Raw genomic sequence first — 14,061 nt, 5'->3', positions numbered from 1 at the left:
AGTCCAGCTGACATAGCCTTTTTAGGGGAATATGTCACCACCATGAATCAGGTTGCGAAGTCCTTGAACATACTACAAGGAGAAGTCAACGTTCAGATGGGCTGGCTGCTCCCGACAATCACCACCCTCACAACCAAGCTTGAAAAGTCCAGACCGTCACTCAGATTTTGCAAGCCACTTGTTGATGCTCTTCTTGAAGGTTTGAGGAAGCGGTTTGAGAGCCTGATGTCAGAGCCAGAGCTATTTGCAGCAGCAATTCTCGTTTCAAGGTTCAAAACCTCCTGTACCAGCAATGACACTATCCTACAGCTTGGTAAGGAATTTTTTTGTTTGTTTGCTTGTTTTTTCAAAAACCTTTACATCCAACAATTATTCTATGCAGTTGTTTACTTACAGAGTAATAATAACAAAAATATGTGTTTGTTGGTGTGATTCTGTGTTTCTAATCAAGGCCTTAGTTACATCAAGGAACATCTGCCAGAACACGATGAAGGTCTTCGGTCTCCTGATACCACATCAACCTCTTCTGATGAAGATGACTTCTTCTCCACTGTCAAGCAGACGCATTCCCATGAGATAAGTAAGCAACTTGATGGAGACCTAGCCGCTACAGCTGAAGGAGTGAATACACTGGCTCCCTATCCAGCTGTGCGTAACCTCTCACTAAAGCTCAACATAGCCCTGCCAGCTTCAGCAGCGTGTGAAAGGCTTTTTAGCATAGCAGGTTTGCTTTTCACCCCAAGGAGGGGATCAATTCATTCACACAATTTTGAGAACCAACTTCTCCTTAAGTTGAACAAGGACTTCATGACATTTGATTGAATTGAAGTACAGTACACAAACACACACACACACACACACACACACACACAGAGTTGTCACACATAGACTGTGTGTGTGAGAATGGTGTTATTCAGCTGAAAGTATTTTCTCCTGCCTTTGCCTGTATGTCAATGTGAGAGGAAGGGGCTTAATACTGTCACTTAAATTAGCTGAATTTTATTTTTTGCTTCTTTGTATGCTGAGTTATGAATAATGTTAATGTTAATACCTTGGAGAATGTAAAAGGAATTGAAAGTAAAATCAAGTCATTTTCATCTTTTTACCATGTTGCTTTATTTATTTCTCACTTGCCCACAAGTGATACACGCAGCATAGAGCAAAGAAGAGAAAATAATAATGATTAAAGAAAATCAGCAGTGTTTAGGTCCATGTATGACGTTTCTGTACATAAATATAAGCACTGTGGCAGTAGTAATTTATTCTTGTACTCTTCGTACTCAAGTACTTTTAAAAACAAGTACTTCAGTACTTTTACTTAAGTAGACATCTGACTGTATAACTTTTACTTGTACTTGAGTAAAATTTAGCAAGGGGTATCTGTACTTTTACTCAAGTAATGAAGCTGTGTACTCTGTCCGCCTCTGGCACTAACAAATATGGTTATTTTTAGTAATTTTTACAGTTGTGTTAAAGTGGGATCTTTTTATATTAAAAAGATTTCTAAAAACGTATTAAACATTAAAATTGTATGTGAGTGAGTGGAGTACATTTCCAACTGTAATTCTTAATGTTTTATGTTCACTCTGAGTGCAACAGACTGTACTTCTATCCCTCACAGCCTTGTTTTCTTTCGCATTAAAAAAAGAAAATAAATAGCATCAACCTGTCTCTTTTGCACATCATTCACTGCAGTGGTTCTAGCTTGTATGGCACCCTGGGTGAACCACCCCTCACTCCACAATTGGGAACAAATGAAAACACACACACATGCACAACACCATTTTCAGGTTTGACTCATGTTGTATGTAATGTAATGTTGTAACATAATTGCAAAAATATGATACTTTAAAATGACAAAAAAATGCTAAAATGTATAATGTCTAGACATTACTTATTATATCTAAATGAAAAACTTGGGAGCCATTGAGTAAACCTCTGCTGCCATATAATGGCTGTAGTTAAAAATTCTTTTAATTTTAAAAGTGTTTGTTTTCCAGTAGATTGCAGCAATCTACCACTAAACCATGGCACCAATTTTCTTTTTTAAATGTCACTATTTTATATACTTGTAGGCTATATATTTTAATTAATATAGCCTACAAGTATATTATTTAAAAAATTAGCATAGATACCCCAAAACTGCACAACCGTACGGTAAAAAATTAATAACGTGAGCAATGTTACGTTTCGTGGCCCTCTGATAACCTGATGTATACTCTGTGGGGTTCTTTTAATTGAAATACTTGCTGAAACGAAGGCTAGATGTCACTGCTCTGTTCCACTTTGCCAATCAAATAAACAACGCCAACCTTATTTAAGTTTCCATGGATTCCCGACTGAACTGAGTCTAAGGAAGAAGTGGATTAAAGCGGTTCGCCGGGATGAAGGGCCAAACTTTAAAATAAAACAAGGTAGCACGTATGTTTGTAGCCGGCACTTTAGCGAATCAGACTACACTAACGTTGGTTTAACTAAGTTTACCAACTGGGGTCGCATCAAGCGTCTGAAAATTGGGTCGTGCCCTCCCGGTTCCAGTGGAACAACTGGGGACTGACAAGAAGGGAGTCCGCTTATAAAAGAGCATCAACTCACTTAGGCCATGACGTTTGCCCAGCCCTTCCTCTGGAGCAGCCCCTGCCATGTGAGGAAGAGGCGATGGATGAGGTCGCTGCTTCGGTGGTGATGACAGAACATGATTACAGTTCTGCTCCTAAACCAGGTATGTCAGTGTGTGTGCCGGTGTTCTGAAATATTGGTCTACCTCCTCGTGATGACCTACCGGTACCCCATACTGTGCTTAAACCATAGGTAGCACATCATGTTAAGTAGGAAATGTTTATCTGAATGCCCTACTGCTCATTATATTGTGCTTAACCCTAAAACCGTTTTCGGGACAAATGTGGGCAAAATCATTTTTATTTATTAAAAAAAATATATATATACTTTTCTTAATCTGAGCGGTACAAGACTTGGCTACTTTTCTTAAGTTTGCCACCTGAACACACATACAAAAAATGTTTGACTCGATTCTATAATGTTGTTTGGGTGAGAAAAAACCCCCCTCCTTAATCTCGCTTTCGTGGACAAAAATGGGCACCCATAGTGAATGGGAAATATTGTAATTCAGAGCATTTTTTTTTTGTCAAATAAAAATAAATGGATCATCCCTCACTCTCCAGTCAGAGGTTTTCTCATCGTACAAAAACACGACAACCTTTAAGGGATTAATTGGGATTGCCCCATGTAGTGCTGTGACTTTTGTGTCAAGACTCTTCACCAGCTCCATCTCTGACCGAGAGCTGACTGAACGAAGTGGACTGCTCGACTTCCTGGAGCCAGGAGATGCCTGCCTGGCAGACAAGGGTTTCACCATCGAGAAGCGGCTAGCTGCCCGTGGGGCAACGCTGATTATACCACCCTTCAAGATGACAGGTAGGCATGAAAGGTTTTAATTTCAAATTAAAACTGTGACCAAAATGATAATCATTAATATGTGCAGACAAAGGTTTAAAAAGTACTGAGGCACTCACTGAAATAATAGTAATGAACTTTTCATCTAACCACAGCGCAGTTCACCAAAGAAGATGCTCTAAAAACACAAGCAATCACCTGACTTCGAATCCTCGTGGAAAGAGCAATACGCAGAGTCAAGGAATACCGCATCTGGGAACACACTCTCCCTCTAACCTTGTCTGGGACAGTCAACCAGCTGAGGACCGTCTGCTGTGTATATAATCGAATGAGAAATCGTTCATCTATAATCAATTCTAAAGGTCAGTCCGTCCTGAAAGTATTCAAAATAATGTAAATATGTAATAAATAGGAATGCATAACGATTAATCGCAATCGTTTGCAGAATAAGTTTTTGTTTACATCATATATATGTGTGTACTGTAAAATAATTATGTATTTATAAATACACACACATGCATGTATATATTTAAAAAATATTTACATGTTTATATTTAAATATAATTTATATTATATATAATTATAAATACTTAATATATAAATAGATTTCTTTCTGAAAAATATACATGCATGTTTGTATATTTATATATACATAATTATTATACACAGTACACACACATATATGATGTAAACAAAAACTTTTATTCTGCAAACGATTAATTGCGATTAATCGTTATGCATCCCTAGTAATAAATGTAGTAAATAATTGTACTCAGAAAAAGGGAATAAATAAAATCCTTTATTCATTCAGTTCATTTCACTTTCTGCTGAAGATACACATTCATATATGTACCAAAGTAGTACAGGTCCACCTTATTTTTCATCTCTTTTATCATTTCATCATCCCTCCAGACTCTTTCGACTGTGAAGTCTCCCTCAGTGTCTGTTATAAAATCGCACCAACTCAATCTAGTTACTGCCAATTGACCTTGAACCTGCCAGTGGTATTTATGATTCTGTTTCAGTTTTGCCTGACCATTCACCATTTTTACATGTCCTGCCTCAGAAATGCTAGAGATGTCTGGGCATTTAACTTCTGTAAGCCCAAAACACGGAATGGCACTAGGGTCATATACCCTTGCATCGGGGCTAGCCCCGAGGTGAGGAGCATCGGGATGGATAACAAATCCACAGCGTGAGACATTTACATTGAAATGTTTTGAATATTGTTCCAGCACCTGTGGCTCGCGTTCAAGACCCCTTTTCATGGCGGGAGTTTGGCGTACTCCCTTAAGTATCCGTCCTGCCAGGGTCTGACCAAAAGACGGCCCTTTCACATGGCTAACTTCATAGAACCTACTAGCTGTCACTCTAGGCTTGCGTAAAGCTTGCCATAATGGGCACTCAGACTGCTCACGTGTCTGCTCCTCTCTCTCAGCTGCCATTTCGTGTGTCACGGTTAAGCTGTCCAAATGGAGAAACTGTTGGGAGTTTGGGTCAAAGTTTGGAAAAGTAGTGGGAAATGTTGACCCCTCTAAAGGCAGTTTAGGGAATGTTGGTGCATCTGGGTGTTGGACATATTTTCCGCGTTTGACCACAGGAGGACACTGGTAGGACAGGGGTGAACCTCGTGGCACAGGTCCGAACCTGGAGTCGACCATAGAGAGTTGAGACAAGACATGCAGCACTGAGGATATTAGTGGTTGCGGCCTGAGGTTTTTCAGTCCTTTTCCAAGAGACAAGACTTGCGGGTCAGGGAGGGATCCTGAAACGTTAAATTAAAACATTATCCACACATCTCTTGCAGCTTGATTTGGTTTTCAATTCTGATGTCAAGAGTCTTTCAGGAGAATTTCTCACTGCAGTGTAATATTTGCGACATTATCTATGTGTTTAAAAGTGGCAAGATACAATTATGTATTATACAGCAGTCAACAGTATGATATTAGTTACAGTAATAACATTACCTGTGTATGCTTGATAGAGTGTTGATTTGCATACACTCCTGGTGGATGGCTTTGGTCTCCTAACAACCAAGTCCTGAACCGGCTCTGCATGGATCCCCTGGGAATGATATTAACAAATAGCCATGATTGTAATAGTATCTTGCTTGTAATGGTGTAAACGCACTGCTCGCGGTAGCCACCCGAAGTGGCAGTCTATTCAATGCGGTGCAGCTCCAAGCGGCTACAATGTTACCTTTGTCCTTGGTCGATGCCATGTTTGCAGAGAGCTTGTGCAGGCCACAGGTGGTGGTACAGCTCTCACCTGCAGAACAAGAGATGGAAGAGAAAACCAGGATTGAGGATGCTTGTTAACAATCAAAGGTAGAACTCTAGAACCAGTGTCACTTTAATCAACCTGCCCATGTAAACATCATGCCAGACCACTGCCCTCACCTGCAACATGCTGTAATGGGCACTCTGGAACAACAAGGCCACTAGATGGTTGCACAGAACCTTGCCTGCTGTACAGCTGCATGAGGTTTCTTGAAGTTCGGCTGCATCAGCTTGGAAAACAATCTACATTAAAGACACAACAACAATAATTTTAGTTGATAAAGTTAAACTAAAATGAAAATCTTGTTGCAAATGATATTGAAAAGTAAGGAAGAGCATTACTATTAACCAAAAATCCTAGAAAATCTGCAACTGCAGTAGAGTAGTTAATCCCTTACACCAGGGGTTCTCAACCTTTTGCAAGCTGGGCCCCCCCAAAGCTGGTTCATTGCAGTTGGGGCCCCAGTGCCCCGCCCCCATCCCCCACCTTGCATAGATAGATAGATAGATAGATAGATAGATAGCCCTAGGCTATTATTTTTAGGCCCACATTATTATTATTATTATCATCAGTAGCGGTAGGTAGGCCTATTATCATTACTAGGCTATTGTTATAATTGGCAGTAGCACCAGACTTCTAATGTGAGCTTGCAGGCATTATTATTATTATTATTATGAGTAGTAGTAGGCCTATCATCATTACTAGGCTATTGCTATATAATTATATGAGCTTATATGCTATCATTGTTATTATTATTATTATAATCAGTAGGCCTATTATCATTACTAGGCTATTGCTATATAATTATATGAGCTTATATGCTATCGTTGTTATTATTATTATTATTATAATCAGTAGGCCTATCATCATTACTAGTCTATTGCTATATAATTATATGAGCTTATATGCTATCGTTGTTATTATTATTATTATTATAATCAGTAGGCCTATCATCATTACTAGGCTATTGCTATATAATTATATGAGCTTACATGCTATCGTTGTTATTATTATTATTATTATAATCAGTAGGCCTATTATCATTACTAGGCTATTGCTGTAATTGGGAATTGGCACCAGACCTCTGATATTAATTTAATTTATGCTTTGTTATTATTACTAGGCCTAATAGTAGGCATCATCTGCATTTTTTACAGAAGCTTGCAGGTAGGTGATGTTAATGTGAGACCTGAGCCTGCTTTGCCTTGCAAAGATCCTCAATTCTTGGCTCAATGTTTGATAAACATAGCCTCAAATCATCCTCTATTTGTGCACGATTGCGGTATTTTGTTTTGAGTGCAGTCATTTTTGAGAATCCTGCCTCACACAAATATGTTGACGCGAAAGGAAGGAGAATCTTCAAGGCGACGTCACAGAGTTGAGGGTATTCCTGCATCAATGCTGCCCAGAATGACGAAAGAGGGCAGGAGCTAAAGAGTTCCTTCAGTCTACTGTCACTCTTCAGCTCAATAAGCTGTTCCTGCATATCAATTGATAGCTCGTTTGCTGTGCACACAAACGGATCTCGAACCCACGCAAAAGAGCGATAATCCTCTTTAAAGTACGTCGCAAATTGTTTTCTCATTGCTGACAGGTGCTCAGACGCTGATTGAAATAGGGAGGAGAAATCATGTGACGTGCCTGCATCAGTGATAAAGTCCGCAAGGGTGGGGAACATGTCACAGTTCCCTCGACTGATGCGACCATGCCAGAGGTCTAGTTTTTGTGTGAAGGCGTGCACTTTGTCTGCAAGGAGCAAAATATGAGTTTCGCGGCCTTGCAAAGACAGGTTGAGGCCATTCAAGCGGTCAAATATATCGACCAAATAGGACAGAGACGCAAGCCAAATAGTGTCATCCAGATGCTTCGCCAGATCTGATTTGATTTCTGTCAAAAACCACTTCACCTCCTCTCGCAGCTCATACAACCGCTGTAACACGCGCCCCCTGGAGAGCCAGCGAACTTCAGTGTGCAGAAGCAGCTGTTCGTGCCCTGACCCCATTTCCTGGCAGAGGACCCCAAACAAGCGAGAGTTTAGCGGCCGTGATTTTATGAGATTTATCATTTTCACGGATTGGTTCAGCACGGAGTCAAAGAGAACCGGCATTTTTTTAGCAGCTAGTGCTTCGCGATGGACCATGCAATGTGTCCATTTCACAAGTGGAGCTACTTGCTGAACGCGAGCAGCTAGGCCACGCTCACGCCCCGTCATTGCCTGCGCACCATCCGTGCATAGGCCAACGCATCGGTCCCAAGCCAAACCATTTTCACGGATAAAAATATCAAGGACATTGAAAATGGCTTCTCCTGTTGTGTGCGACTGAAGAGGCCGGCAAAACAGGACATCCTCCTCAATCGCCTTGTCCCGCAGATACCTGACATAGGTGAGGAGCTGAGCCTGCCCAGCAATATCAGTGGATTCGTCCAGCTGCAGCGCATAGTAAGGACTCTTTTTTACGAACTCTATCAGTTGCTCTCTGATATCATTGGACATGTCTACAATTCTCCTAGCGACTGTGTCATTGGACAGTGGTACTGCACCGAGTTTGGCTGCTGCACTATCGCCTATCATTATTCTGCACATGTCTTGCGCTGCCGGCAAAATGAGAGTCTCTGCGATTGTATGCGGTTTACCCAGTTTACCGATTCTTTTGGCCACTACATACATACGATGCCTCCAAACACTGTTTAGACACCGTGCTGTGCACTGAAATGGTTGCCTGTTGCTGATGGAGGCCATCAAGCTTTCTTTTAAAATATTCAGCCGGTTTATTTTTAATGCCAGCATGCTTTGTTTCGAGGTGCCTTTTTAATTTGCAGGGCTTCATACTGTCGTTTGCCAGCACCTCGGCACACACGACACACTGCGGTCTCAGATCAGCCGTGACTGTAAACCCAAACTGCAGGTATGCTTCATCGTACCTTCTAAGTTTTTTTGCAGCTGGTGGTGCGTCGGTTGGCTTGTTGGTCCTCACAAGAAATTTCTCCATTTTTGTTGTTTTCAATAAAGTTTAGGCAATATGTAACTGTGTGTGTGGCTATGTTGAGAGACGTATAATCAGTCGGGACTTAGGCACGATCTTTAATTAAACAAACAAAATAATTATTTTGCAGACAATTCAGATTTTATTCAAATACTTAACGATTGCAGTCCTCATCTGTGTGTGTGTGTGTGTGTGTGTGTGTGTCTTAGTCGCGTGGGTAGTTTTAGCTAAGTGTAGCTAATGCCTAGAAGTTAAAAAAAATACTAGCTAGGGCTGAGATTTGATCTAATCTTTAACAAAAATGTTTGTGGGTTTAGTCTTTAAAAAGACTGTTGGGGTTTTGTAGTAAAGGCCTACGTAAATCGAGATTTGATAACAGACTAGCGAGAGCTGGCACAAGCGAACTTGGCAAGAGACTAGACTAGAGTGAATGGAGAGCTATGTCGTGAGTCAATTTAAATGCAGTGATTTATTTTTGTGTGAGTGAGTGAACATTTACATTTACCCCGCTCTGTAAGCCAGGGCGGGAACCATGCGCATGCGCGATTCATTTGCAGCCTGGACGCGGAGGGGTGTGTGTCTCCTCCCTGCTCTGACTGCAGGCTGGGACTGCTGCGCGATGCTACTGAGAGACTGACCGCTTGTGAGTGCTTTTGGACGGGAGAGGGGCTCACGGCAGCACCCGCTGCTCGTTGAGCACAGTAGGCCTAACTGCAAAGTGATTCGTGCTTTCGAGTCTCCAAACACCACAAAAGTCTCCAAAAACACCAGTAAAAGTCGCTGGATTTGTTGCTTTTGACAACAACAACAAAAAAAAAGTCGCCAAGAGGATGATTTGTTTGTGTTATAATCAAGTGGGGGGGGAAAGGTGGCGGTACTCTCTTTGCATTGGCAAATCATGACATTTTTACAGTGAAAAACAAAACTTGGAGATATTGCTGTTACAACAAATTATTTATTATTGTTATTTATTTATTAACAACATAAATGTATTTAAACATGTTTGTGTGTGTGTGGATGCATGCGTCTGAGCATTTCACAAAAATTAAAGGAAAGCTAACCTATATTCTGACTAGCTTATTCGTATATATATATAGTTTTGAAACTTCCGTCCGTCATAAAAATTAATTCGGATGGTTAGATTTTCTGTATTTTTCGCATCCGTAGCAAATATTTTGAAGGGTGTTTTTGACAATTGAGAGCCACCAAATGACGAATATGAGAAACGAATACGACAGTTTCGGACTCAGTCAGGGTGCATGGATCTTATACTTTTGAGGCTTGTGCAGCTTCTCAAGGAGAAATTAAACAAATGAGCGCCGTTTTCTAAAGTCTATGAGCGCAGGCAGCACACACAAATAAACTAAATTGGCATACTGCAGTTAAATTTCAAAATGTGGTGTTTTGATATTTATTACATTTGAATACAGTTCAGCAACATAGGCTACATCACACGACCTGACGACCAAGAAAGCTGACATTGACCATCACTTAATTTACCATCACCTCACGATTGAAAATGTGACACTGATTTCATATGACGTTCAACAAACAAGTTAATAATATTAAGTCACTTACATTTTAGACGAAATAATGACTGATTTGGACATTTGGTCTATTTTAGCAGCGAAAATATATCCGATGAATCCAAACAAAGATCACAGCATAGCGCATCTCACAGCATCACTCAATCGTGTTTTGAATGATTCAGGGTTTTGAACGAATCGGTTGAGTCAAAGATGTAATGACCCAAGTCACCCAATCATAAATATCTGTCTCATTCTTGATAAATCGGCCGTTTGAACGAATCGTTTGAATGAACGACTCAGTGACTCGCTTAATAAAACCGCTTATCACCTGCATTTGCGCTCACTATCGACAAACCAATCAAAATTGTTTAAAACTTCTTTTTTTTTTAAATCAGTCCAAACACATTTTACATTTTATTCGGGAGTTATGTATATACAAAACGATAACTTTTTATGACAGCAGTTTAGTGCAATTTTATTTTTATTAAAGTTTTTTTTCCCCTCCCATCTGTAGCCTACTCGCGCCCCCCCGGGAGAGTGTCCGCGCCCCCCCGGGGGGGCGCGCCCCACCGGTTGAGAACCACTGCCTTACACCATTAACATTTTATATTCAACAAACAGGATATTAAAGAATTTAAATGCAAAGTTACATTATCATGATATTGATATTTGCATACCGTACGTATGCCACAAAGGTATAGCAATTTATTGCACATGCCTGTTGACTGATGTAAACAGGCAACAGTGGAAGGGGTTAAACTTCTTGCCATTATGCCTTAGATTCCTAAAATAACCTTCAAATAATGGGGCTGTTCTCGCTTCTTCATCGACCTGCAACACCTAGACCTGACAGCCCCCTCCCTGTCAATGATGTTGGACACTGGTGGACAAAACTATAATTAATGCATATACTGTGGATTGTTGATTCTAGCAAAAGGGACACTCGTATGCTGACGTTACCTAGCTGACACTGACAGAGGCTAATGTTCTTCCTATCAGAATACAAATGAAATGGGTGAATTGACACAAATACACAATTAAATGATTATAAAGATATATAGCTTATGCCTGGGTGAAGAGTATTCGCTGAGTTTTGTTTATGTTTAGAGACGTGCTGCAAAAAAAAAGTTTACGGAGACGGAGAGGCAGAAAGCACACCCTGTTTATATTCTTTATTTTACAAAAGCACAATGGGTTTTTTCGCTTGTAAGTGGACACATAAAAAGTAGACATTTAACAGGTTTTTTTTTCTGTATGACCATAAATTACGGAGTTTTTTAAGTCTATTTTGCTGCTATGTGGAAAAAATCTAGCAAACGCACCGGCGCGTTTGCCGACCCCAGCACCTTATAACCATACAAACATCTGAGCTGACGCCAAACTGACATTAGCATAAGCTAACCTACCTAGCTAATGTAATGTTATGTGAAATGTATGTAAGTTAGCTAGTAGCCACTCACCTTCGTAGTCGTAGATGAAGTTCTCGAAAAATAAACCGTATCCCTTGTCCACTTTGGAGCGGGCTGTGATGGAGTGTTGTTCAGTTAGTCGATGTACGTCAGAAAAAGTTATTTTGGGTAAATTTACCAGGGATGCAGTATAAATAAACTTAGGGTCGTCCATCATGGGTTCGCCAGAGTGATGAGTGATTCACCGGAAGTGGCAGTGCACAAAGATCACTGAATGCGGAAGTACTACGTATCAGCGTGATAATCCCCTATGAGAAGACCTTAGTTTAGCCAATGATGTGCTTTGGTTAAGTCACATGACATGCAGGTTTTTTTTCTGGCGCGATATCTGACAGACTGCGTCTCTTGCCGGTGTCGTGCCAATGTACTTACCCCTGAAAGAAAGTGTATCCTGGTGTATCCCCGTTCGCGGGAGCGCGCACGCATTCAGCAGTGAAGGTGGGCCGTTTGTTTGACCAAGGTAAATTAAACTATAACACGTAAATTATTTAAGTTATCGTTTTACTATTGTTGTTTTTTCAATGAGGTTTAGCAAAGACAGCTATCACGTGGCACATCTATCAAAATAATTGCTTTTATTCTATAGGCTAACGATCGGACTAAATTTGCAATGAATTGACAATGTCTGTGAATACACAAAGCGAGTGTAGCTAACGTTACAGATGATGGCCTATCATCAAGTGTTTTATTTTGTGAATAATTCACATCATGTCTAATAACAGCAGTGAATATGGACAAGTTTATTGTTTCCTGACAAAAGTTATAGTGGGATACAGATTTTTTCAGACCGTATTTTCGACCTGACAAAATATGTATCCCCCCCAAAAAAATCTACAGATGATGGCCTATCATCAAGTGTTTTATTTTGTGAATAATTAACATCATGTATAATAACAGCAGTGAATATGGACAAGTTTATTGTTTCCTGACAAAAGTTATAGTGGGATACAGATTTTTTCAGACTGTTTTTAAACATGTTATCAAAAGTATCTCCTCTCCATAATGCACAGATGATGGCCTATCAACGTCTCGACTTCCTGTGGCGCCTGAAGAAAGCAAGGAAAGTACCCCCCCACCCCACCACACCCCATAGAGAGTGTTTCATTCAGCTGCATCACTTTCTGGTGTGGGAATTGTCGGGCCTCCGACCACAGCGGATAGTGCTCAACCTAATATGAATTGTTCAGTTAAGACTGTTACCCTTAAATTATGAAGTTATTCACTGACAGCAGATTTATGTCTCTGTAACATGATTTTTTTTAATGTAATCATAAAATGTCTTTTTCAGTTTTCAGAAGAAGTTTTGAAAAACGATACTGTAGATTTTCCTGCTACGAAAGAGGCTATCATAAAACACAGGCTGCAAATCGCTGTCACTCTTCTCCTAGAGACTGGTAAAGTAATTTAGGGGATGTTTTGGCAATCCAAATAATTGTCCTTATAATTGCTGTAAAACATCTTATGCAGCTATCAGAATTATTCCATACTTACCTAAAAAGTATTAGTGTGAAAAATTAAGAATTATAGATGCATGCTCTGCATTTGTTTTGTTTCGAAGATGACTTGACTGACATATGTCACTTCTGTGGGTCAGAAGGGCCTGAGACAGACCTGAGTTGGGTAAATCAAACTTAAGAAATTAAATATGTTTTGTTATAAACAAACACTTTATTATTATTTTATCTCCACGTGAATTACTGTATGCTAAAAATATATCAATTACACAAGTGTAGTGGTGATTTTAATCTTTTATTTCTTATTTTGTTTTCTCAATGATAAAATTGAATGACATGTGCTCTGTATTTTGAGCTTTATGTTGTAACGTTGATTCAGCTGTGGGTGTGACACTAAGACAGAGGTGAAAAGACCCTATGCTAGGGAGGGGTTTGCTGCAACCATGGGGGTCCTTAGTCCCTGCCCTCTGGGGTGGGTGTTTAGAGAATGCTTTGATGAGAACAATAATAAAACTACCAGTAAAGCACCTATCTGGGTCTCACTTCTGCCTGCAAACTGGTCTGTGAAGGCTAGAATGGGAACTATTCTTGCAAGAATAAATATATATTTTTCTTTTAAATACAATTTGGATCTTGACGTCTCTTTTGCCTGGGAATGCTGTGATTTGTAAAATATTGTTTTTGCCACAACAAGAAGTCAAGAATGAAAATTTGCAGCCTCTTACCCAAAAATCCAAATAATTTGTTTTCCAGATTCAGTGTGACATTTGTTTGCGGTAGTTCCACCATATGTACGTTCAAGGCCCACCAACAGAGGAGGCCTTCCTGTGTACTGCTTGTACTCCTTAGTTTTCTGTACATTATTGTTCTGGAGGACCAGTACAATACACCTAGTATTACATTACACCTTCCAGGTTTGTGTCTTCTTATC

General features: G+C 40.0%; 1 protein-coding gene across 1 annotated transcript; it reads right to left on the bottom strand.

Moving 5' to 3' along the window:
• Positions 1–4,226: 4,226 nt before the first annotated feature.
• Positions 4,227–12,746, bottom strand: LOC307004497 (uncharacterized protein; the record flags this gene model as incomplete). Its single annotated transcript, XM_079623817.1, has 6 exons — positions 11,668–12,746; positions 11,002–11,087; positions 5,814–5,936; positions 5,614–5,682; positions 5,382–5,478; positions 4,227–5,179 (listed from the first exon to the last, which is right to left on the bottom strand). Exons 1-6 carry the CDS (start codon positions 11,831–11,833, stop codon positions 4,227–4,229), a joined length of 1,494 nt encoding a protein of 497 aa, XP_079479943.1. The 5' UTR covers positions 11,834–12,746.
• Positions 12,747–14,061: the final 1,315 nt, after the last annotated feature.

This window comes from Phoxinus phoxinus, assembly GCF_949152265.1.
Source record: "Phoxinus phoxinus genome assembly, chromosome: 9".
NCBI lineage: Eukaryota > Metazoa > Chordata > Actinopteri > Cypriniformes > Leuciscidae > Phoxinus > Phoxinus phoxinus.
Note: the sequence above shows the minus strand (reverse complement) of the source record. Positions and strands in the feature narration are given on the sequence as shown.